The sequence below is a fragment of the Neomonachus schauinslandi genome, chromosome 1 (genome assembly GCF_002201575.2).
Source record: "Neomonachus schauinslandi chromosome 1, ASM220157v2, whole genome shotgun sequence".
NCBI classification, from domain to species: Eukaryota; Metazoa; Chordata; class Mammalia; order Carnivora; family Phocidae; genus Neomonachus; species Neomonachus schauinslandi.
This window is the reverse complement of record NC_058403.1, coordinates 47,721,559-47,747,764: the sequence shown is the minus strand read 5'-3', so window position 1 is coordinate 47,747,764 and position 26,206 is coordinate 47,721,559. Positions and strand designations below refer to the sequence as shown.

The following is a 26,206-nucleotide window of genomic DNA, read 5'->3' as shown; positions in this document are numbered from 1 at the left end:
TTTGACTACCAAAGTGCTATATATTCAACAAAAAATCCCACCAAATTAAGGTTGGTTTGTGGTCATGACTAATCAGGAAAGATTTCTTACCTCTTTCACTCAGTGCTGGGGTACCAAGTATATTTAAAATAATACTTTAAAGTATTTCTCTCTCTCTCTCTCTCTTTTTTTTTTTTTAAGTAGGTAGGTCAAATTAGGCTATCTTAGTTAGCCATATTGCTGGATGTGGAAGTCCCTGTCATAATTTTTCTTTCTGTTGGTTCGTAACCCTCCCATGAACTCCCTGGTACAACCGGAAAGTGGTCCCTGTACCAAAGAAACAGGCAGGCCATTTCACGTTGGTAGGTGGCAGTTTTAACAAGCAAAGGGCATTTATATATGAGGCTTGTTTTGGGCGGCAGCAAGATGAGTGGATCTCCACACCAAACTTAAAAGTTTAGAAAGAGGCCTTAACTGGGTGCAGTCACATCAGTGTAGGTGTTTTCAGTATCACATCACTATCTCACGGTTATGTCCTTAGAGCAGCCTCAGGGAGCAGGAAAGGCAAATGGCACCCACATTCCAAAGATGGGGCAGGGGATGAGGAGCCTTTGAGTCCCCAGAGTCCAGTTCACAGGTCAGCTGGAGATCACATCTTTTTGATGATGTTCCCTAACACTACCTATAACCAACTGTTTTGCCCATTTTTTTTTCTTTTTTTAGTTTTAATTTTGGTAAACACACGTTATAAAATTTATCCTCTTAATGACTTTTAAGTATTAACTATGTTCACATTGTTGTGTAATGGATCTCTGGAACTTTTTTATCTTGCAGAATTGTCCATTTTGATTAAGATGTTTTGCAGAGTCTGTATATGTGTATGTAAAAAGGCTAGGGGTAAAAACAAAATACTGAAATGATCTGCCTCTTACCTCTTAGCAGAATTATGAATGTTTTTTTTTAACTTTTCTTTTGCACATTTTTATATTTTACAGTAAACATATATGACTGTGCCTTTGAAAAAATTGTTTTAGATCTTTAAAGTGTTACTTGGAACAGTGTTAATTCTTTCGTGGGAAATTTTTTTTATGACTTCAAACTTAGAAATTAAAAAGGTGCTAGGTAGAAGACCAAAATACATTAATCTGTTTGTGTTTTTTGAAAGAAATACTTAGCTCAAGCTTATTTAACTTGATCTTGTAATTTGTAGCAGAAGTAACATGGCTTTAGCCTATTTAATTACCAACTTTCCTAAGATGACTGAATTAGCCATGATGATGATGTTAATGTGTAGTGCCCTCAGTTTTCAACGGACTGTTAATATACCTCACAGTTTAAGGCTTCCCTTCTTTGTCCATCATTTATCTGCTTATATGAAAGGACTGCATTTTATGTACCTTGAGTCAAAACTGAAAAATAGAGCAAATGTGAGTTTTTAAAAGGTTGCTTTCACTCTTTATTTAGTAAAAGATCTCTAAGATAAATTATGATACCAGAAAAGCAAGGCATAGGACAGTGTATGTAATGTGTTACCTACTATAAGAAGGGGGAATAAGATTATTTGCTTAACTGTATAAAGAAGTTCTGAAAGCGGTACAGATTCTTAATCATACTGGTTGTGGAGATGGAGTTGGACTTATCACTCACTGTTTTATCTTCTGATTTTTGAATCATGAATATTAATGGCTTTTGTAAATGAAGTATTGAGAACTTACAGATACACTGCTTTTATTTTCTCACATAAAACAAGAATGTAATACCTCCTGTGTATAGTAATTATTTTCTTCCTTAGACCAGGAATAGGCAAACTGTAGCCCAAAGGGGCAATCCTCCCTTCCCTCCCATTTTGTAAATAAAGTGATATTGGAACACAGCCATGCTGATTTGTGTATGTATTTGGCCCCTCTTTTCAGCTACAGTGGCAGAGTTGAGTAGTTAAAACAGACCCTTATGGCCTACAATAATTATTATCTGATTCTTTACAGAAAAATTTTGCTGTCCCCCTGTGTTAGATCTTGTTCTTAAATTTTCAGTAGTAAGCCCTTTGTTCACAATCATATTTTTATATGGACTTCTATTATTAAAATATACAGTTATACTTACAGAAGTGAGGTTAGGGGACAGGTTGGTTGAACCCTGCCTACTTACCTGCCTCCCTCTCTTTTTTTACCCTCCATTCTCCAGCAGCTGTTTCTTGAGGGGAATTTGAGGAACCCCCGGGGTTCTAAGGAGTACAGTTTGAAAATGACTGCTTACAACAACTCTTTGAGGTAGTAAGTCTGATATTATTTTCTATTTTAGGTATTGAGAGACTCGGCTCATAGAAGTGAGTTAGTCAAGGCTTATTAAGCAACCAGAACACAAAACAAATCCAGAGTGTTTAATTGCAGAATAAATGGTCATATTTGCCTTTTTGCCTTTGTATTTTATTTTATATTGTCATAATCATGTATTAATTGTTTTTCTAAGGTGTTTTAGTAGTTATTTAACTTTTTTGTCCCCCCTCCCCTTTTTTTTTTGTTCCATGTAGGTTTTTGTAAGGCAAGCTTCCTTCCTTTATTGGAATTTGCCTATACTTCTGTGCTAAGTTTTGACTTCTGCAGCATGGCTGATGTAGCCATCTTGGCTCGCCATCTTTTCATGTCGGAAGTTTTAGAAATCTGTGAAAGTGTACATAAACTAATGGAAGAAAAGCAGCTAACAGTGTATAAGAAGGGTGAGGTCCAAACAGTTGCATCTACCCAGGACTTACCAGAACAGAATGGAGGTACCGCACCTCCTGTGGCTAGCAGCGAGGGAACCACAACAACATTATCTACTGAACTTGGGGATTGTGAAATTGTACTGTTGGTGAATGGAGAATTGCCCGAAGCTGAGCAGAATGGAGAGCAAGGACAACACCCTGAACCCCAGGTTTCTTCAGAGGCTCAAGCCACTCTGTCACCTGCGGGCTGTGTAACTGGTTCCCATCCTGAAATGGAGTCTGTGGACTTAGTAACAAAAAACGATGAGACAGAATTAGAAACTTTAAACAGCAGAGACAATAGCACAGTTTCTAATATTCATCCCAAACTTTCAAAAGAGAATGTAATCAGTAGCTCTCCAGAAAACAGTGGTATGGGAAATGACACGTCAACTAAAGATATCTGTGCTGAAGACGTTCCAGAACAAATGCAGAACCTTGGCCAGTCTTTAAAAGATCAGGAAAATCTAGTTGCACTGACAACAAAGACAGACCTTGGTCCTGATGATGAAACTTACAGAAGCAGGCTTCGGCAGCGTTCTGTTAATGAAGGGGGTTATATCCGACTGCACAAAGGAATGGAGAAAAAGCTGCAAAAACGGAAAGCCATTCCCAAGTCAGCAGTTCAGCAGGTATATGATGAAGAGGTGACCTTTGTGGTGTTAGCTTTAAGTCAAAAGCATTCTGTTCATAAACTTAATATGCCTGTCATGAAAATTATTTTGGGAGGAAGGGCAGTAGGTGCAGGAAAGCAACTTAATGTTTTAAATACCAATATTACTAAGATAATATTAATTTGAAATAACATGATTCATGACTTTAAAAACTGAAATTAGTTGGGATGCATGGGTGGGTCAGTTGGTTAAGCGTCTGCCTTCGGCTCAGGTCATGGTCCCGGGGTCCTGGGATCGAGCCCTGCATCAGGCTCCCTGCTCAGCGGGGAGTATGCTTCTCCCTCTTCCTCTGCCCCTCTCCCCTGCTTGTGTTCTCTCGCTTGCACTCTCTCTCTCTCAAGTAAATGTTTTTTTTAAAAAATTAAAATATTTACTTAGATTGTGTTTTCTGTCCCTTAATTAGGTAGCCCAGAAATTAGTTCAAAGAGGGAAAAAGATGAAACAGCCAAAAAGGGATACTAAAGAGAATACTGAAGAAGCAGCATCCCATAAATGTGGGGAATGTGGAATGGTTTTTCAGAGACGATATGCCCTTATAATGCACACACTGAAACATGAAAGAGCTAGAGATTACAAATGTCCGGTAAGTAATTGGAAAGCTAATTGAAGATGGTTCTAACTTCATGATAAACAGAATCCAGTTTACTGTTTCATTGTTATTCTGCTTGTATTCTCTCAGTGTTTCTCTGTCTCCCTTATTTTGCTATGTAAGAGTCATCTTCTGATTTGCATATGTCATTTCTTTGATCCCCCTCCCCCCAAAAACCCCACAAAAAACAGTGATCTATCTTTGCTTCTTCCTGATACTACCCTATTAAGACAAGACTGAAATTATCATTTAAAAAATAAAAGCTCAGGGGCACCTGGCAGTCTCAGTCAGTAGAGCATGTGACTCTTGATCTCAGAGGGTCGTGAGTTCGAGCCCCACACTGAGGGTAGAGATTACTTAAAAATAAATAAACTTTAAAAATTGAAAAATATAAGCTCATAGAAGGGTAAAGAGAATGGGGAGGAAACCTTAGCAACTACATTCTGGCCCCTGATAAATAGAGGGAATAACTGATTTAGCAGATTTGAAAGGGCTCATTCCCAGGCTTTCAGTGGGGAAAGCTAAGAATCTGTCCACATTGTATTGCAGAAGTACCAAATGCCTCAGGAATTAGTGTTACTTGCTACTTTGAAAGAAGAAGTGAGTCTCATTGTTAGAAAGTTTTTAAGCAGTTAAATCACCACCACCTTCTCTTCTACTTTCTGAAAGCATAAAACTCTGGGGAACACTGTGTACAGTGAGGGTGAATGTACTATACCCAAAAAAAAAAAGGGAAAATAAAACCTTTCATACTGAATGTTGAAACCTTTCAAGTTCTCTTTACCTACTCCAGTCCCAGAATATTAGCAGCCAGACTCTTAACCCAAAAGCAGAAAGGTTTCTCAGAGATGAGAAATCTGAAGCCCAATAACAAAGGACTTGGAGACAGTGCTGACAAAAGCCTGTGGTTGACAGCTTCCCCTGCACCCACCCCACTTATACAGAAACTCCAGTCAGTTTTGTACCATACTGAAATATGTGTAGATGTCAGGGATGATCAGACTCAGGATCAGTATTTCAAGAAAAAAGCAACTTTGAGGATCCACAAATATAAAAATCTCAGAAAAATTGGGAAATAGACTAAATGTCTCAGAAAATAATGCAAAAGACAAGTTAGAAAATGAGAGTAAAGAAATTTAGAGAATTGGTATAGGATGTCTAATATCCAAATAACACCAAAGGGAACATGAGGAGAAAGAAATCATTTGTGCAATAAGGAAAAATATTAGAACTTAAGTTTCCTTGTGAAAAGGGACACGTTGAATGCCCACAACCACGTCATCCGTAAGTAAATGTATATCAAGATAAATTATGAAATCTTTAAATCAAGGGACAAAGAAAAAAATCTTATGAATAACGATAGAGAAAAAAGATGGACTCATAGAAAGGATAAAGGTCAGAATGGCTTCAGGCTTTTCAGCAGCAACAGTGGAAACTAGAAAAGAAGGAAAGGCACAGGTCTTTAAAATTCTAAAGGGAAGTGATTTCCACCTTAAAATCTGTAGCCAAACTATCAGTTATTTGTGATGGTAGAATAAATACTTTTAGACATGCAAGGTCTAAAAGTTTTATCTCCCAAACTCCCTTTCTCAGGAAGCTTATTGGCAGAGGTGTTCCACTAAAATGAGCAAGACCTGGGCGCCTGGGTGGCTCAGTTGGTTAAGCGACTGCCTTCGGCTCAGGTCATGATCCTGGAGTCCCGGGATCGAGTCCTGCATCGGGCTCCCTGCTCGGCAGGGAGCCTGCTTCTCCCTCTGACCCTCCTCCCTCTCATGCTCTCTGTCTCTCATTCTCTCGCTCTCAAATAAATAAATAAAATCTTAAAAAAAAAAAAATGAGCAAGACCTGGGAAACATGGGGTCCAATTCTACAGAGTCCAAGCGTAGGAAACAACCAGTCCAGGTTGGAACAGGACAAAATTCTTTGACAGAGATCCCTTTAAGGTGATGTCTTTCAGTCTCCTCTCAGTAGACAATTGAAGGAAGGGTTTGCTATTGAATTAGCACTAAGTATAAAGAGAAATAAAACAGAAAAAGGAAGGAAAGAGAATCAGAGTGTACTATATGACCCAGCTGTAATAATAACTATATCATTGGAAAAATGTGAACACAGAAATTGGTCAAAACTGGGACATAGCTATATTGAGAAAGTAACGTAACAGGAAGGGTCTGCATATGTGGAGGGAGCGGAGGGGTGAAGGAAGAGAATCCTCATCCATTATTCATGTTACTTAGAGTTACCAAGATAAGCATCATGAGAGAGTAAAAAAAAAAAAAAAATGGCAGAAGTAGTAGACCAAAAGAAGAATTTTAAGGACCATCACAGTTTTATCTTTCTACTTTCTCTAACCCCTAGTTTTGCTCCACCTAACAACTATTAGTACTCATATGATGATAGCATTCTTCTGTATCTGTGTCCTACCATTCCTTCTAGACAGACCTAGTCTCCTCATTGATGCCTTTCTTCATTGCTTTGATTACTCCCTCTGTGGTTAGATTATCAACCTCTCCAGAGTAGGGGCTGGGTCTTGACCCCTTTCATCCTTATATCTGATATCTAGCGTATTGTTTTTTATATAATGTATGTGTTTATTGATTTATATAATTGTAACGAAATGGGAAATTGAAATAGTCAAGTTTCATTTAACATTTGTTATGGAATTACATTTAGACAGAATTGTATTTACTTTTTTTGTAGTTGTGTAAAAAACAGTTTCAGTACAGTGCCTCCTTGCGAGCACATCTTATTCGACATACCAGAAAAGATGCACCCACTTCATCCTCTTCCAATTCTACATCTAATGAGACATCGGGAACATCATCTGAGAAGGGGAGAACCAAACGAGAATTTATATGTTCCATATGTGGAAGGACATTACCTAAATTATATTCTCTCCGAATACACATGTTAAAGCATACAGGTGTAAAGCCACATGCGTGCCAGGTAAAGCCATGAAGTTTATTTTATTATATAAAGAAGATTTGTACTTAACTAGTGATGAAACTGGTTGATTCTGGAGTCACCCTCACTCCTATAAAATGTCACAGAGAATTCTAGGACTTTTTCAGTTTGTTGCCTGGATTAAAGGGTGATTCCCAATTGTGTTCTTTCATTTGCTATTTAATTTGTTGTAATTTGAAATGAATCTGTTAGGATGTTCATGAAACTTACTAGGTTTCAGAGGATGTACTGGGTGAGAATAACCAGTTCATTATCCCATTCATCCCTTTAACCTTCAGCAGAACCAATCTGGACTGGAAAGGAACCCATGGTTTAAACAAATCTCCTTAACAAAAGTCCTGCCTGTGCTGTGTGTTTTCTAGAGCTGAGGACTGAGACTATCTAAATGCCAAAACAAAACTTCTAGGTGAAGAATCCTGTGATGAGCCAGATTAGGGCTATTTGGAACAGTGAAAATTTTCTAGTAGCCCCTGTAGCCTTGCATATAAGCATGACCCATTTTTTTCACCAGTGAGATTTTTAATGATTCTCTCTCTCTCTTTTTTTTTTTTTTTTTGCTTTTTATTATGAGAGAATAGAATAGAACCTCATATACCCTTTATCCAGCTTCAGTAGTTATCAACACATGGTCAGCTGTGTTTTATGTTTACTGTCACTCACTGTCCTACTCCCCCGTCCCCTCATTTCTTTTGAAGCCAAGTCCTAAGCATTATTTTATTCTTAAATTTTAAAGATAAGTATTAACTGGGCCTCTGGTCTTTTCATGTAGCACTACTCAAAATGTGTGTGGTCCATGGAAGATAAGTACAGAAATTGAGAGTATACATTTAGAAACTGTCATGGCAGTTGACATTGTTGTGACATTGTTATCATATTTAACAAAAAATGGATTGGGGAAAGAAAAAAAAACGAAACCCTGGTTCTTCATCAGAGTTTGAGAAGCACTGTTCTAGTTGGTGTAGCAAGAAATTAGTATATTTTCTTGTGATTAAGCTCTCATGTCTCTTTTAATATAGAAGGTACACGTGTCTCACAAGGACAGTGTGAGGGTCTGTTGTACTGCTTTGAGCTCCTTCAGTGATCACCTGGATCTAAGAAAAGGAGTAGTATTTGTTAAGTACTGAGTCAGAAGATGACCAACCAGTTAACATCCTTGACACTTGTTTCAGCTTTCAGTTTGTCATTTTGTTTGTAGATATTTTTCTTTAAAATGGCATACACGGGCGCCTGGGTGGCTCAGTTGGTTAAGCGACTGCCTTCAGCTCAGGTCATGATCCCGGGGTCCTGGGATCGAGCCCCACATCGGGCTCCCTCTCCCACTCCCCCTGCTTGTGTTCCCTCTCTCACTGTGTCTCTCTCTGTCAAATAAATAAATAAAATCTTTAAAAAAAATAAAAATAAAAAAATAAATAAAATGGCATACACTTTTTCTGTCCTCGTTCTTCAGAAACAGCCCTGATTTCTCTTTTCTCTTTTACCGGTTGAAACACCTGTGCTGTCGCAGGTCTGTGGAAAGACTTTCATCTATAAGCATGGCCTAAAATTACACCAGAGTCTCCATCAATCTCAAAAGCAGTTCCAGTGTGAACTATGTGTTAAGTCATTTGTTACCAAACGGAGTCTTCAAGAACATATGAGTATTCACACAGGTAATGAGAAATTGGTATTGACATAGTTACACATTATATACTCTTAAGTTACTGTTATATTGATTATGCTATAATTATTTTAGAAATTATATTGATATACTGTGTGCAGTTTTTTATTAATGAAAGTAAGGCTAAAAAGTGTTCTTAAATCTAATTTTAGAGCTATTTATTGGTGTAAAAATAGTCATTGTTTACCTCAGTGTAGAAAAAAGCATACTGAGTATTAAATTATGCAATATTTAGATCCAGGCACTTAAAGAAATGGTCATGCTTTTAAAAAGTTAATGGGGTCGCCTGGGTGGCTCAGTCGTTAAGCGTCTGCCTTCGGCTCAGGTCATGATCCAGGGTCCTGGGATTGAGTCCCACATCAGGCTCCCTGCTCCGCGGAAAGCCTGCTTCTCCCTCTCACTCTGCCTGCCTCTCTGCCTACTTGTGCTCTCTATCTCTCTGTCAAATAAATAAATAAAATTTTAAAAAACAAAACGGGGCGCCTGGGTGGCTCAGTCGTTAAGCGTCTCCTTTGGCTCAGGACCCTGGGACCGCGTTCCACATCGGGCTCCCTGCTCTGCAGGAAGCCTGCTTCTCCCTCTCCGAGTCCCCCTGCTTGTGTTCCTCTCTCACTGTGTCTCTCTCTGTCAAATAAATAAATAAAATCTTAAAAAAAAAAAAAAGTTAATGGGGCACCTGGGTGGCTCATTCGGTTAAGCGTCTGCCTTCAGCTCAGGTCATGATCCCAGGGTCCTGGGATCGAGTCCCACATCAGGCTCCCTGCTTAGTGAGGAGCTTGCTTCTCCCTCTCCACCACCCCACCTCATTCTCTCTCAAATAAATAAAAAATCTTAAAAAAATAAATTAATAGCCAGATATAACTGTCAACATGGTGTAGGGCTTATAATTTTATTAGAATTTTTAGTCTATAGGTAATTATTTTCCAGTGCCTAAAGCAGTTATGTGGAAATGGCTGGTGAAGGGTAGATAGCAGCTCTAGAACTTGTATTCAACTCTGTACTGTTACAATCCAGATGATTATACAAGTGCAGGACGTTCTTTGGGTAGTGGTAATCTTGCTAGTACTGTAGTTGAGAGGAAATAGAAATTTTGACCTAGTTTGTTGTTCTTCTGAGAAGATGACTGCCAAATGTAATAGCTTCTGTGTCCCCTTGATAAAATAACTTCTGAAGTAGGACATAAAGTATTCTTTTGGAAGAGCACCTGACTGTTGGATTTGTGATGTGTTTTTTATTTTTTATAGGTGAGTCCAAGTACCTTTGCTCAGTTTGTGGAAAGTCTTTTCACAGGGGCTCTGGACTCAGCAAACATCTAAAGAAACACCAGCCAAAGCCTGAAGTTCGGGGCTATCACTGTACTCAGTAAGTATTTAATACATAAACTGTTCAATTTTCTTGTGTTCCTAGTAGGTTTATTTGAAAGTTGTTTTCACAAGAAAATATCTGAGGTAACTCTAGTCGATAACAATATTATATAAATGAAATTAGCTAAGGGAGTAGAACTTACTTCTATATATATCCGATGTGATGGACACGTGAATTAACTCGATGGGAAGAATCCTTTCACAATGGATACATATATCAAACCATTATGATGTACATTTTAAATATCGTAAAATTTTGTCAGTTATATCTCAATAAAACAAAAAAAAAAACCCAAGGAAATGTTTGAAGATAATATTGAATTGTTATTTATTCTTGATTTTATTTTATATATATATTTTTTTATATTCTTGATTTTAATCAGTCTTTTTTTTTTTTGCCTAGATATTGCTATTTATGATTTTTTAGTTTTATTTAGGTATTACATAACACATAACTCACTCACTTGAAATAACTTAAAGACATTCTTCAAATGTATTACCTGGGGGTGGAGACTGTAGGAAGGAAGGGTCCCCAGTGCAAGCCAGAGATTTTTTTTTCTAGGCAGCTCGTCTAAGGTGCTGGGTTGTCTGCTAGTTTTTCCTCTCTTCAGACTCTGTTTATTTTCTCCCTCTTTTTATTTTCCAAAGCCTCCTGAAATTTCTCTTTTAGGGGCGCCTGGGTAGCTCAGTCATTAAGTGTCTGCCTTTGGCTCAGGTCGTGATCCCAGGGTCCGGGGATCGAGCCCCGCATCAGGCTCCCTGCTCGGCGGGAAGCCTGCTTCTCCCTCTCCCACTCCCCCTGCTTGTGTTTCCTCTCTTGCTGTGTCTCTCTCTGTCAAATAAATAAATAAAATCTTTAAAAAAAAAAAATTTTTCTTTTATAATTGAGATAAAACTCACTTAATGTAAAATTCATCATTTTAAAGTGTACAGTTCACTGACTTTTAGTACATTTAGTACATTGTGCAATTAGACATCACCACTACCCAATTCCAGAATGCCTTCAGCTGGTACAACTCTATCTTGGCCTTCTCTTCCTGTTTGTGCAGAGTCGGCTAGAGATGAGAGCTTAGGGCCTTCTCAGGTCTTTTCTAAGTATGTATTGCCCTGGGCAAGTGCGTGGACTTCTCAATTCCTGGGAGTATGTGAGAGTTTTTCAAAGCCCCTAATCCACCACCATTTCATTCCTCAGCTTTTTCTCCCAAGCTCTTGGTTTGTATATTGTTTGAACCAAACTATCATTTCTTGCCCCATGCGGCGGAGGTGAATACATTTGCCTTTAAATGTTTTCAAAAGACTTCTCCTCTCCCCTCCCCCCGCCCCCCAATCCTCAGCCCTAATAGAGTTGGGCAAACTAAATGCAGACTCTTTGAGGGGATCCTTCAAGGAGTCACCAGGTGGGTTGAAAGAGACAACCACAGTTCTTTGAGAATAAATCCCCTCGGGCATTGGGAACCCATGGTGGGAATGCAGTCTTCATGGCTGCTGCTGAGCTGAGAAGCAGGGAATGGGATCAAGGTAAGTTCAAATGCTACAAAGCTCTCTTTACCAACATTTAATGAATTTTAAAATTATTATATGTTTGCCTGTTCACTGTACACTTTTAATCAGTTTCCAGACTTTGAGTAAAATTGATTCTCATAGTTTAGGCCAGTTTTGTCTAGAGCAACAGGCTTATGGATTTCCTGACTGCCATATTTGCTGATGTCACTTTAATCAGTCTTACTATTAAAACAAAGATATTTTATTATCATTAGATTTTTAGTTGCAAGTGAAAGAAAACCCAACCTAAACTGGCTTGAATGAAAGGTAAAGTCTAGGAGTCTGAATGATTTAACATAAACTAGATTCACATTCATTAGCACTTGGTGTCTCCAAGGCTCTCTGGACAAGGCAGTAGCAATGGTTTTAGCCTCACATCCTCTCAACTCCCAAATCATCAAGCTGCTTTTCTGGTAATTCCTGTATGGGTTCTGAGATCTGAGATTGGATCTGGTTAAGTCATTTGATTATGATCAGTAATTACAGCCAAGGGAACGCTGTACTCTGATTGACTTAGGCCGGAGGCAGTTGCTCCATCCTGTGGTCAACAGTGAGGCCTACTCCGAGCACATGGACAGAGAAAGGGAGAGGGTAAAAGGGGGGGATCAGATGGGGTTTAGGGGGAGAAAGAAAACCAATGTCTCACGTAATAGCCTTTGAGAGCTCTGCATGGTTCTTTCTAAAATGTTTCTAGTACTAGAAACAAAACAGACAAGCAAAGGGAAAAAAGAGGGAGGCAAACCAAGAAACAGACTGAACTATAGAGAACAAACTGATGGTTAACAGAGGGGAGGTGGGTGGGGGGATGGGGTAAATAGGTGATGGGGATTAAGGAGGGCACTTGTGGTGAGCACCGGGTGTTGTATGGAAGTGCTGCATCACTATATTGTACACCTGAATTGTATGTTAACTAACTGGAATTTAAATAAAAACGTAAAATGTTTCCAGTACTCCTTGAGCTAAAAGAACTTAAAACCCTGAAGCCGTATTGCAAGATTGGAATAGTAGCAAATTCTTGTGTTTTTTTAATTTATAAACAAATTATGTATTTATTTAAAGATTTTATTTATTTGACAGAGAGAGAGAGCAAGCGCAAGCAGAGGGAGTGGCAGAGGGAGAGGGAGAAGGAGGCTCCCCAGCGAGCAGGGAGCTTGATGTGGGGTCTATCCCAGGACCCTGGGATCATGACTGAGCCGAAGGCAGACACTTAACCGACTGAGCCACCCAGGTGGCTAAATTCTTTTGTTTTAAATTGGGATCATTTTTTAGAGTTCTAGAAAGCCATGAGTATTACTGAGTCTTGGAAATTTGTTTTAAAAGAATAATAAAGTGATCTGATTGGTTTAACTTTATTATTGCAGATGTGAAAAAAGTTTCTTTGAAGCTAGAGATCTTCGTCAGCACATGAACAAACATCTTGGTGTGAAGCCATTCCAGTGCCAATTTTGTGATAAGTGCTATAGTTGGAAGAAAGATTGGTATTCCCATGTGAAGTCTCATTCTGTCACTGAGCCTTACAGGTAGATAAATTTGAGCAGGATCTGAACTTAATTGAGATGTATATGTGCTTGGATTAATTCTTTTGGATGCTGGTGCTTTGGAAAAAATAATTTAGGGTTTTTTTGTACCCCCGTTATAGGTGTAATATATGTGGCAAAGAATTTTATGAGAAAGCATTGTTCAGAAGGCATGTAAAGAAAGCTACCCATGGAAAAAAAGGAAGAGCAAAGCAGAACTTAGAACGGGTGTGTGAACAATGTGGAAGAAAATTCACTCAGCTAAGAGAGTATAGGAGACACATGAACAACCATGAAGGTAACAGTACCAAATATTATGCATATATTTAAGTAGAATAAAAAGTCCAATAGTGAGTCTCCCTTTACCAGCCCTCTTGCCTGTTAACCTCATCTTCCTTTGATAAGAGTTGAATCCCATAATACGTAATATTTATTCACGTGATTGAGGTGATCCTGAACCTGGGTACCTAGTTATTGTGTATGTAGATAGGTTCGTTTCTTAGTGAGCTTAATATTCTAGGTCAACATTTTTATGCTGAACCTGGACTATTGGAAGCTTCTGTTACCTTATCCTAAGATTATAGGATTGCAGGGAAGGTTAAATGAAACTATGCATGGAAACTCAAAACTGTCTCAGTAACTTCTATCTGGGAACACCTGTAGAGAGATTATATTGCAGAATCTAGTTTATTCTAAGGTATACCGTTAGGTCCTGGATAAAAGATGGCCATAGTCCATATAGAAAGGGTAATGGGTTACTGTACTTCTTATTTTTTTTAATATTTTATTTAATTACTTGTCAGAGAGAGAGAGGGCATGAGCAGGGAGAAGGAACAGAGGTAGAGGGAGAAGCAGGCTCCCCGCCGATCAGGGAGCACGATGCGGGACTTGATCCCAGGACCCTGGGACCATGACCCGAGCTGAAGGCAGATACTCAACCGAATGAGCCACCCAGGCGTCCCTGGGTTACTCTCCTTAAAGAAAAGCATTATTTATCAGGGAACTTTAATATATTTTGTTACTTGTACCTTACACACACACCTCTCTCTCTCTGTCTCTCTCTCTTTTTTCATAGGAGTTAAGCCATTTGAATGCTTAACCTGTGGAGTAGCTTGGGCTGATGCCCGATCTCTAAAACGCCATGTCAGAACACATACTGGCGAGCGGCCCTATGTCTGCCCCGTATGTAGCGAAGCCTACATAGATGCTAGAACACTGCGTAAACATATGACTAAATTCCACAGAGATTATGTGCCTTGCAAAATTATGCTGGAAAAAGATACCCTTCAGTTTCATAACCAAGGAACTCAAGTGGAGCATGCTGTTAGTATCTTAACAGCAGACATGCAGGAACAAGAAAGCAGTGGTCCTCAGGAACTGGAGACGGTGGTGGTGACGGGAGAGACCATGGAAGCGCTTGAAGCTGTTGCGGCTACGGAAGAGTGTCCATCGGTCTCTACGCTCTCTGACCAGAGCATTATGCAAGTGGTTAATTATGTGTTGGCACAACAGCAAGGACAAAAACTCTCGGAAGTGGCAGAAGCTATTCAGACTGTAGAGGTAGAGGTGGCACACATTTCAGAAGCAGAGTGACGGTAGCAGTGGGGGTCAAAGAAGTGACATCCCATGTACACTGAACTCAGAACATCTGTTTACAGGACGACGTCACTATCTGCCTGGTGTTCGCAGGTCAAGGCTCTGGGCTGTTCGGTGATGTTTGAACATTTCTGAATGGTTTTCTGGCTAATGGGTTCTGTGGAAAAGTCCATATACGGCAAAGAAATTGAAAACAAATTCACTTGATGGCATTGGTTTATCATGGTGTACTTTTTATGAATTAATGTTTATAAAGAACTGGACTAAATTAAAAACTGTATAGTTTCACTTGCATTTTGACATTATTATATACTTTGAGTTTAAAAGGCTGCGCTAGTCAGATCTTCTCTTTTATTCTAAAAATAGGTTCTGTGATTTCATTTGCCCTGTTTATAGGTTTAAAAAAATTCTAATATAAAGCATTTTAGTAGGATGTATACGTGTATTACATTTTTAAAATGCTTCAAATCTGTGATTGACTTACTATTTATTTTAACCCCTTATAAGTCAGGGATTTATTCTATTTTAAAGCACTTAATGAGTTACATGTTGTAATCAAGTTTGCACAGTATACTTATCTATATGGGGAACCCTTAAATAAATAGCTGATTTTTTAAATGCCATTAAAATGCATGAAATGCCTATTAAAGCCTTACTATATACTATCTCTTCAAGGCAAGTAAATTGACCATGAGCAAAGAACACTGTTGTTAAACACTGTTGATGGGAAATTTCTCCTTGATAACATGAGACAATGAATGAAAAAAAATCTCATTCTTTTGCTGAAGAATGAACAAATTAAAACTAGATTTGGTATGTTTGCAGCTTTTGTATCATGTTTAATTGTTCAATTTTGTTGAAAAACTGCAATTTAGAAATAGGATAGCAATATAGACCTCTACAGCGGTCCTGTGGATACCATATAATTGTCAAGTAACTTCAGAATATTGAAAAGTCTTCAGTTCAGCCCTCAGTATACTATTTAAAGAAGTTAATTGATTATGGTCCACCAAATTGTTGAAAGTAAATTATTTTTAAAAGTTACCTAAGAATTATATTAATTTATGTGTTTGATTTTTAAATTCCCACTTCTAGAAGCTATCCAGTTTTCTGATTTTCAAAATAACTGTGGGGAGATGCCACATTTCTCTCCTGTGGGGAAACTACCACTCAAACTATAATTGTTAAAATTAAACTTTTTAAGTATTGGAAGCTAATATAAGGTATAAAATGAAGATATAAGCAAATCATATGTAAATCATTCCTAAAGCACAAGAAAAGAATGTGCCTTGATGTACATATATTATTAAGATACTTATTCCAGTTTACTTTAAAAAATGGCTTAAAAGATAAAGATTAAATGTGATGCCATGCATGCATTGTCTGCATATGTAATGTTTGCATTTGCAAATTTCCCATTGTTCCTATAGCTGTGTGGCTGACTTTCAATTTTAAGTGAATTGACATACAGTCTGTAACTTTATAATGGCTGCTTGTTTATCATACTTTTCAGTTAGTGAAAATGTATTTCAACCTGACTAAAATCTGGAATTGTGTCTTTTATGTTCCATCTTCACCATTGTTATTAGATTTAGTTAATTGTATAAGACCATTAATGTATGTCAAAAATTGTAAATAAAAGATGTTGAATCTTGTTTAAAAGCATAAGCTTTGGAGTTTAGCTTGTCACTTTTCTATTCATAAATCAGTTGCTGTTATTTGATGTGTTATTAAAGTCAATCCATGTTTAAAGGGAAGGGGAATAGAATACATTAAAATACAATGAATCATGGAACACTACATCAAAAACTAATGATGTAATGTATGGTGATTAATATAATAAAAAAATAACCATTGGGTGAAAACGTAATAATATTAAAACATCTTACTCATAAACATAATTTTGCCACAAAATTGGAAGTAGTGTGATTTACTGCCTACTTGGGTAATTTTTTTTTTGAATTTTGAATTTTTTTTTTTTTAATTTATTTGACAGAGAGAGACAGTGAGAAAGGGAACACAAGCAGGGGGAGTGGGAGAGGGAGAAGCAGGCTTCCCGCCGAGCAGGGAGCCCGATGCAGGGAGCCCGATGCAGGGAGCCCGAAGCAGGGAGCCCGATGCAGGGCTCGATCCCAGAACCCTGGGACTGTGACCTGAGCCGAAGGCAGACGCTTAACGACTGAGCCACCCAGGCACCCCTACTTTGGGTAATTTAAATGTGTAGAGTTATAGGGCACCTGGCTGGCTCAGTTGGTAGAGCATGTGACTCTTGGTCTTAAGGTCGTGAGTTCAAGCCCCATGTTCGGCATGACTTTTTAAAAAATGTGTAGAATTACATAATTCCATGTAGAAACAAGTGTTAAGATTCCAAAAATTCAGTTTTATATTGCCATGGGGGAAACTTCTATATTTAATTTACAATTCCTTTTTAGAATCACGCATTGCTTTGTTGTTGTCAGGTGACTCTCCTCTAATTGTGTGGGTACCCCTGGTTAAATGTACTTATTACTGTTCCTGCTAAGCAGTTTGAGTCATTGCTGTTAGTCATTGAAATGTATGAATTGATAGCAATGAATTAATTCTGACATGGGTTTTAATTTGTTTTATTAAAAGTGGCTGTATTCAGAATTTCACAGGGTTGCCTAAACTGCTGGACTTAGAGCTAATCCAAACCTTCAGTGTTTTGTCATTTTTTTAATGCATTGGTGTAAACTGTGCATGCATGATGTTTCCTGCTCGGGATTGTTCTTGTCAAACCTGTAATCTCTTGGACGTTCATAAACACTTTTACATCTAATGTTTGGAACATAAATAATAAAAGCCTTTGCTTCCTCTTGATCTATATATTGATCAATTAGAGTTTGTAGAAGCTTATGGAGCAAAGATGTGTAAGTAACTTAATCAGTTTAAATATACCATGCTTATAGCCTATTGATGTTTTGAAGTTTAAATACTGCTGTTTATTGAACTTTTCCTCAAGAGTCTTACAGATACTGGAGTATGAACTCATCTCCAATAGGGCCTCATTTTGGGAAGCCTGTGCTACCCACGTAGGTTGAGGTTTTGTGTTTGCTTCTGCTAGGTTGCTCCAAGAGTGTTCATGGTTAGGTACTATTTTTATATTAATTCTCAGACTATGGTTTCCCGGAGCAGCAGCACCTGTAAATTTTGAACTTCAGACTAGTTTGAGAGCAAGCTCGCCATTCTAAATCTTCAAGGGAGGCTTTTGCCCACTGACAGCCCAGCCTGGGACAGACAAGTATCCTTATCTGCCTGCACTGGTGAACTGAGTTGATTTCTTGCCTGTTCTTTCACTGAAGATGGAGCTCTTCAGTGGTCTCAGTGTTTTGTTTCTTTTTTAAGTACGCTCCCTGCCCAACTTGGGGCTTGAACTCAAGACCCGGAGATCAAGAGTCCGTGCTCTGAGTCGAGTGCTCTACTAACTGAGCCAGCCAGGCGCTCGGGTGGTCCCTGTGTTGTGTTTAATTTTTTTTTCCAATTTCTGTAAGCCTAAATCCTGATCTCATTGCCTTTTATCTGTCAAAAGCCCCCCCTCTGAAACTGCCAATCCCGTCTACCACAAGGTTACTACAAGTTCAACTCCGTTTCCTCTTATCTAGCGACTCTAGGACATTGCCTTTCTTCCAAACTTAGTATTGTGAATTTCAAAGGAGTTTGTTACATTTTATCAAGTGGAGAGTTTCATGTATTTTGAGTTTAACTCTGGAAACCAAATAGTGTTTCTTTAAATATTTCCCCTTCTGGTTACTTTTGGTTTCCAAACGTTTTATTTCTACCCTCAATACCTCTTCACTCTCCCCATCTTTTTCTCTTTTTTAAGATTTTATTTATGTGTTTGACAGAGAGAGCGAGAGCAGGAACTCAGGGGTAGTGGGAGAGGGAGAAGCAAGCTACCCGCCGAGCAGGGAGCCGGATGTGGGCTCGATCCCAGGAGCCTGGGATCACGACCCAAGCCCAAGGCAGACACCTAACGACTGAGCCACCCAGGTACCCCTCCCCATCTTTTTCTTGCTTCCTGATAACCTTCTTGGAGTTCCTCAACCTGATCTGTAACTGTTCTTAATTATCTATTCTTCATTTTAAAAATGATATTTCTTATCTTAGTATTTCCAATTGGTTCTTTATAGGTGCTTATTCCTGCTTCCCTTTTTGATTGATCCTTTCTTATCTTGCTGGTTGGATGTATTCTGTTCATTTTATTATTTTTTTTATTTTATTATTTTTTTTAAAGATTTTATTTACTTATCTGAGACAGAGAGAATGAGAGAGGCAGAGAGCACATGAGAGGGGGGAGGGTTAGAGAGAGAAGCAGGCTCCCCGCCGAGCAGGGAGCCCGATGTGGGACTCGATCCTGGGACTCCAGGATCATGACCTGAGCCGAAGGCAGTCGCTTAACCAACTGAGCCACCCAGGCGCCCTATTCTGTTCATTTAAACTCTTACTGTGTCTGGTCTGTGCTCTGCAAAAAAATTACGTGTATATACCACAACTTCACCATTCTACCATTGATGGATATTTGGGGTTATTTTCAGTTATTTCAACATCCTGAGGCATGTTGTAGGACCATTTTTATCCTCTTGGTATATACATGGGCATGCATTTTTGTTGGATACATAACTTAGAGTAGAATTTGAGATAATTGGATTTCTGAACCAAAATATTTCCCAAAGAGGTTATACCAATTTACTCTCACCAGTGGTGTTTGCTCTGCATGCTTACTTATTACTTACTTTAGCCATTCTGAGATGTATGTGCTTAGTATCCCATGTCGTTTTAATTTACACTTCCCAGATGACTAATAAAGCTGAACGCCTTTTCATTTATTTGTTGACAATTCAGATATCCTTTTTGTGAGGCAATTGAATATCGTACCCATTTTTTGTCTTTTTTCTTTCTGAAAACAAGCTGTTTTACAATTGTCATCTCCTATTTTACAGCTTGTCTTTTCATTCTATTAATGGTATCTTTTGATGAATGTCTCTAATTTTAATGTAGTCCAGGTAATAAATTTGTGCCCTTTTACAATCTTTTCCTGCCCAAAGATCATTATATTTCCCTATTTTATCTTTTAAAAGCTTTATACCTTTGTCTTTTATATTTAGATCTATAATCTATCTGAAATAGAGGGGTCTAGACATCTTTTTTTTTTTTAAGATTTTATTTATTTGACAGAGAGTGAGCACAAGCAGGGGGAGAGGCAGAGGGAGAGAGAGAAACATACTCCCTGGTGAGAAGAGAGCCCAACGTGGACTTGATCCTAGGACCCTGGGATTCTGACCTGAGCCGAAGGCAGACACTTAACCAACTGAGCTACTCAGGTGCCCCTCAAGCTTTTTTTATAGTATAGATTTCCAATTGGGCACATAATTTTCTGAATACACTGATTTTTTTTTTCCATTGTTCAGCAATGCCATTGTATAAATCAAGGGTACATGCTATGTAGATTTCTTTCTGGAAACTATTCTGCTTTTTTGCTTTTATTTCTGTACTCTTGCACCAATTCCTTGCAATACCAAATTCCAACAATACTAAATCCTTACAGTACTTAGGACCACACTGTCTTAATACTGTAGGTTTATAATAATTCTGATATCTGATAGAGTAAATCCTCCCACTTTGTTCTTATTTCAGATTACTTGTATATTCTATAATGAACTTATCAATTTCTATAATAAAATCCTGTTGGGATTTTCGCTGGAATTGTATTGAACTTCTAGATCAATTTGGAGAGAATTGATATCTAATAACTGAATTTTCATTCCATGAACATACTTCTTCACTTATGTAAGTCATCTTTAATATCTCTCAAAATGTTTTAGTTTGTGTAAACCTATTAATATATATTTTTATGCAATTGTGAATGTCATTTTTTATTTTTCAGTTTGTTGGTATGTAAAAATACAAAACACTTTTGTATATCAAGGGAACTTTCATCTGATAAAAGCTGTCTACAAAAAGCTACAGCAAAACATTCTAAAAGGTGAAATGTTTAAAATTTTCTGACATAGGAAATAAGACCTTTTATCCAACAACATTTTTAAAATCCCTTATTAATTTAGTTTTGACTGTCTCCATACCCAATTATGTTATTTGGAAGTAAGTTTTATTTCTCCTATTCCAATTCTAGCTTGCCTTACTGCTTTCTATAGGACCTCCAGTACAACGTTAAGTAGGTGTGATAGTTGGCATCCTTTCTTTTTTTCCATCTCAGAATAAAAATCTGAAATTAACATGGTGAGGCAGATAGCTTAAGAATGGGGGCTTATTGCCAGAAAAACCAACCATGTGATTAGAGAGAATTTTAGCACCACCCTGCAATCTCCAGAGGGGAGAGGGGCTCCAGCTATTAATTCATTAATTAACCATGCCCATGTAATGTAGCCTCAACAAAACTTAGAGACTCAGAGAGTTCCTGGTTGCTGAACATATGGATGTGCTCGGTGGGTGTCACAGGGACAGAAGGTCCTGTGCTTCTGCCTTCCAGACCTTGCCCTATAGGTCTCTTCCACATGGCTTTTTCTGACTTGTATACTTTATAATAAAACTGTAATTTTAAGTAAAGCACTTTTAGTGAGTTCTGTGATTTGTTCTACTGAATTACCAGAAGAGGAGCTCCATAGAAGCCCTCAAATTTATAGTCAGCCAGGCAGAAGAGTGAGTGCCTTGGGGATATCCAAGACTTGCAGTTGGCATCTGAAGTGGCTGCAGTAGTCTTGTGGGACTGAGCCCCTAACTTGGGGGGTCTGTGCTAACTCTGCATAGTGTCATAAATGAATTGTATGTAAAAGTCTGTGGTATTTGAACCAAGACCACTCCTTCCCCAACCATCTCAGCTCAGTGAGGTGGCGACACCACCCCAGAGTGCTGCATCCAAGATCACAGGACCCCTTCTCCCACTAGCTCCCAGTTGGAGGGCTCTCTACCTGGGAGGATCAGGACATCAGTCTTCCTCATCCTGCCCCCAGCTTTCTGCTGCTGAGATAAGGCCCGGGTGCGTGTGGCTGAGAGGTGGTGGTTCCTCTCTTCCATCCAGCCACCGCTTGTGAAACAGAGGTTCTACCTTGGGCAAACTGAGCTGAAGATATTGAGGCTCTGACCACTGTTGTCTCTGTTCATGAGGTGGTGGTTGCCTTTCTTAACAAACCTTCATAGATTTTTCTTGAATACATGTCTTTCATTTGCTGTTGGGCCATTTCCAGAGACTTTAAATGGTTGCTTTTATTTTTGTTTTTACAATTTTCACCGTTTTCATTGGGAAGCAAGTCAGCACAACTCATCTGTCATACAAGAAGTTGATCCTCCTCCAAATCATCTTCAGTATTGCAGTATTCTTTTCAGGTGCACATGGGATATTCTTCAGAACAGATCACATGTTAGGCCACAAAACAAGACTCAATAAATTTAAGACTGAAATAGTATCAAGTAATTTTCTGACACAACTGTATGAAACTAGAAATTATAAGAAAAAAACTAAAAAAAACAAACACATGGAGGCTAAACAATGTTACTAAACAACCAATGGGACAACAAAGAAATCCAAGTGGACGTCAAAAAGAAAAAATGGAGAAAAATGAAAATGGAAATAAAACATTCCAAAAATTTTGGGGATACAGCAAAAGCAGTTCTAACAGGGAAGTTTATAGCAATACAGACCTACCCTCAAGAAATAAGAAAAATCTCAAACAATCTAACCTTACAACGAAAGGAACTAGAAAAACAAAACCCAAAGTTAGTAGAAGGAAATAATAAAGATTAGAGAAGAAATAAATGTGGGCACCTGGGTGGCTCAGTCAGTTAAGTGATTGCCTTCGGCTCAGGCCACGATCCCAGGGTCCTGGGATCGAGTCCCACATCGGGCTCCCTGCTCAGTGGGAAGCCTGCTTCTCCCTCTGCCTGCCACTCCCCCTGCTTGTGCTCTCTCTCTCTCTGACAAATAAATAAATAAAATCTTAAAAAAAAAAAAAAAGCATTGTGGTCTGAAAATAGGCAGGGAATGATTCCAATCTTTTGGTACCGGTTGAGACCTGATTTATGACCTAGGATGTGATCTATTCTGGAGAATGTTCCATGGGCACTAGAGAAGAATGTGTATTCCGTTGCTTTGGGGTGGAATGTTCTGAATATGTCTGTAAAGTCCATTTGGTCCAGTGTGTCATTTAAAGTCTTTATTTCCTTGTTGATCTTTTGCTTAGACGATCTGTCCATTTCAGTGAGGGGGGTGTTAAAGTCCCCCACTATTATTGTATTGCTGTCGATGTGTTTCTTTGCTTTTGTTATTAATTGCCTTATATAATTGGCTGCTCCCATGTTAGGGGCATAGATATTTACAATTGTTAGATCTTCTTGTTGGATAGATCCTTTAAGTAGGATATAGTGTCCTTCCTCATCTCTTATTACAGTCTTTGGTTTAAAATCTAATTTGTCTGATATAAGGATTGCCACCCCAGCTTTCTTTTGGTGTCCATTAGCATGGTAAATGGTTTTCCACCCCCTCACTTTCAATCTGGGGGTGTCTTTGGTTCTAAAATGAGTCTCTTGCAGACAGCATATCGATGGGTCTTGTTTTTTAATCCAATCTGATAGCCTGTGTCTTTTGATTGGGGCATTTAGCCCATTTACATTCAGGGTAACTATTGAAAGATAGGAATTTAGTGCCATTGTATTGCCTGTAAGGTGACTGTTACTGTATGTTGTCTGTGTTCCTTTCTGGTCTATATTGCTTTTAGGCTCTCTCTTTGCTTAGAGGACCCCTTTCAAGATTTCCTGTAGGGCTGGTTTTGTGTTTGCAAATTCCTTTAGTTTTTGTTTGTCCTGGAAGCTTTTTATCTCTCCTTCAATTTTCAATGACAGCCTAGCTGGATAGAGTATTCTTGGCTGCATATTTTTCTCATTTAGTGCTCTGAATATATCCTGCCAGTCCTTTCTGGCCTGCCAGGTCTCTGTGGATAGGTCTGTTGCCAATCTAATGTTTCTACCCTTGTAGGTTACATATCTCTTCTCCCGAGCTGCTTTCAGGATTTTCTCTTTGTCTATGAGACTCGTAAGTTTTACTATTAGATGTCGGGGTGTTGACCTATTTTTATTGATTTTGAGAGGGGTTCTCTGTGCTTCCTGGATTTTCATGCCTGTTTCCTTTCCCAAATTAGGGAAGTTCTCTGCTATAATTTGCTCCATTATACCTTCTGCCCCTCTCTCTCTTTCTTCTTCTTCTGGGATCCCAATTATTCTAATGTTGTTTCGTCTCATGGTATCGCTTATCTCTCGAATTCTGCCCTCGTGATCCAGTAGTTGTTTATCTCTCTTTTTCTCAGCTTCTTTATTTTCCATCATTTCATCTTCTATATTACTGATTCTCTCTTCTGCCTCATTTATTCTAGCAGTTAGCGCCCCCATTTTTGATTGCACCTCATTAATAGCCTTTTTGATTTCTACTTGGTTGGATTTTAGTTCTTTTACTTCTCCAGAAAGGGTTTCTCTAATAACTTCCATATTTTTTTCAAGCCCATCTAGTATCTTTAAAGTGATGATTCTGAACTCTAGATCTGACATTGTACTAATGTCCATATTGAGTAGGTCCCTGGCAGTCGGTATAGACTCCAAATGGTTGAAAGACCTCAATGTGAGACAGGAGTCCATCAAAATCCTAAAGGAGAACACGGGCAGCAACCTCTTCGACCTCAGCCGAAGCAACTTCTTCCTAGAAACATCGCCAAAGGCAAGGGAAGCAAGGGCAAAAATGAACTATTGGGACTTCATCAAGATAAAAAGCTTTTGCAAAGCAAAGGAAACAGTCAACAAAACCAAAAGACAACCAACAGAATGGGAGAAGATATTTGCAAATGACATATCAGATAAAGGGCTAGTATCCAAAATCTATAAAGAACTCATCAAACTCAACACCCAAAGAACAAAGAATCCAATCAAGAAATGGGCAGAAGACATGAACAGACATTTTTCCAAAGAAGACATCCAAATGGCCAACAGACACATGAAAAAGTGCTCAATATCGCTCGGCATCAGGGAAATCCAAATCAAAACCTCAATGAGATACCACCTCACACCAGTCAGAATGGCTAAAATTAACAAGTCAGGAAACGACAGATGTTGGCGGGGATGCGGAGAAAGGGGAACCCTCCTACACTGTTGGTGGGAATGCAAGCTGGTGCAGCCACTCTGGAAAACAGTATGGAGGTTCCTCAAAAAGTTGAAAATAGAACTACCATATGATCCAGCAATTGCACTACTGGGTATTTACCCCAAAGATACAAAAGTAGGGATCCGAAGGGGTACGTGCACCCCGATGTTTATAGCAGCAATGTCCACAATAGCCAAACTGTGGAAAGAGCCAAGATGTCCATCAACAGATGAATGGATAAAGAAGATGTGGTATATATATACAATGGAATATTATGCAGCCATCAAAAGGAATGAGATCTTGCCATTTGCAACGACGTGGATGGAACTGGAGGGTATTATGTTGAGTGAAATAAGTCAAACAGAGAAAGACATGTATCATATGATCTCACTGATATGAGGAATTCTTTTTTTACACCTTTTTCTTTTTTTTTTTTTTTTAAAGATTTTATTTATTTATTTGAGCCAGAGAGAATGAGAGAGAGAGAGAGAGAGAGAGAGAGCACATGAGAGGGGGGAGGGTCGGAGGGAGAAGCAGGCTCTCCGCCGAGCAGGGAGCCCGATGCGGGACTCGATCCCGGGACTCCAGGATCATGACCTGAGCCGAAAGCAGTCGCTTAACCAACTGAGCCACCCAGGCGCCCGATATGAGGAATTCTTAATTGCAGGAAACAAACTGAGGGTTGCTGGAGTGGGGGGTGGGGTGGGAGGGATGGGGTGACTGACGGTGATAGACACTGGGGAGGGTATGTGCTCTGGTAAGTGCTGTGAATTGTGCAAGACTGTTGAATCTCAGATCTGTACCTCTGAAACAAATAATGCAATATATGTTAAGGAAAAAAAAAAAAGAAGAAGAAGAAGGTAGCGGGAGGGGAAGAATGAAGCGGGGGAAATCGGAGGGGTAGACGAACCATGAGAGACGATGGACTCTGAAAAACAAACTGAGGGTTCTAGAGGGGAGGGGGGTGGGAGGATGGGTTAGCCTGGTGGTGGGTATTGAGGAGGGCACATTCTGCATGGAGCACTGGGTGTTATGCACAAACAATGAATCATGGAACACTTCATCTAAAACTAATGATGTAATGTATGGGGATTAACATAAGAATAAAAAAAAAAAATTAAAACTCAAAAAAAAAAAAAAAGGAGCAATAACTACTGACACCACAGGAATACAAAGGATTATGAGAGAATACTAAGAAAAATAATATGCCAACAAACTGGACAAGCTAGAAGAAATGGACAAATTCCTAGAAACATATATTCATCCAAAAGTGAATCATGAAGAAATAGAAAATTTGAGCAGACCAATTACTAGTAATGAACTTGAACTGGTAATCAACTCCCAACAAAAATCCAGGACCAGGGGCACCTGCGTGGCTCAGTCAGTTAAGCGTCTGCCTTCGGCTCAGGTCATGATCCCAGGGTCGTG

At 38.8% G+C, this 26,206-nt stretch overlaps 1 protein-coding gene across 1 annotated transcript in view; it reads left to right on the top strand.

Annotated features, from left to right (window-relative positions):
- Positions 1 to 16,365, top strand: part of ZBTB11 (zinc finger and BTB domain containing 11) — a 31,918-nt gene extending 15,553 nt beyond the window's left edge. Inside the window, exons 4-11 of the mRNA XM_021692482.2 lie at positions 2,510 to 3,354; positions 3,800 to 3,979; positions 6,683 to 6,928; positions 8,451 to 8,595; positions 9,848 to 9,965; positions 12,871 to 13,029; positions 13,149 to 13,324; positions 14,102 to 16,365. Of these exons, the coding sequence (XP_021548157.2) occupies positions 2,510 to 3,354; positions 3,800 to 3,979; positions 6,683 to 6,928; positions 8,451 to 8,595; positions 9,848 to 9,965; positions 12,871 to 13,029; positions 13,149 to 13,324; positions 14,102 to 14,619 (2,387 nt within the window). The 3' untranslated portion in view covers positions 14,620 to 16,365. The remainder of the gene's footprint in view (positions 1 to 2,509; positions 3,355 to 3,799; positions 3,980 to 6,682; positions 6,929 to 8,450; positions 8,596 to 9,847; positions 9,966 to 12,870; positions 13,030 to 13,148; positions 13,325 to 14,101) is intronic.
- The last annotated feature ends 9,841 nt before the right edge of the window (positions 16,366 to 26,206 follow it).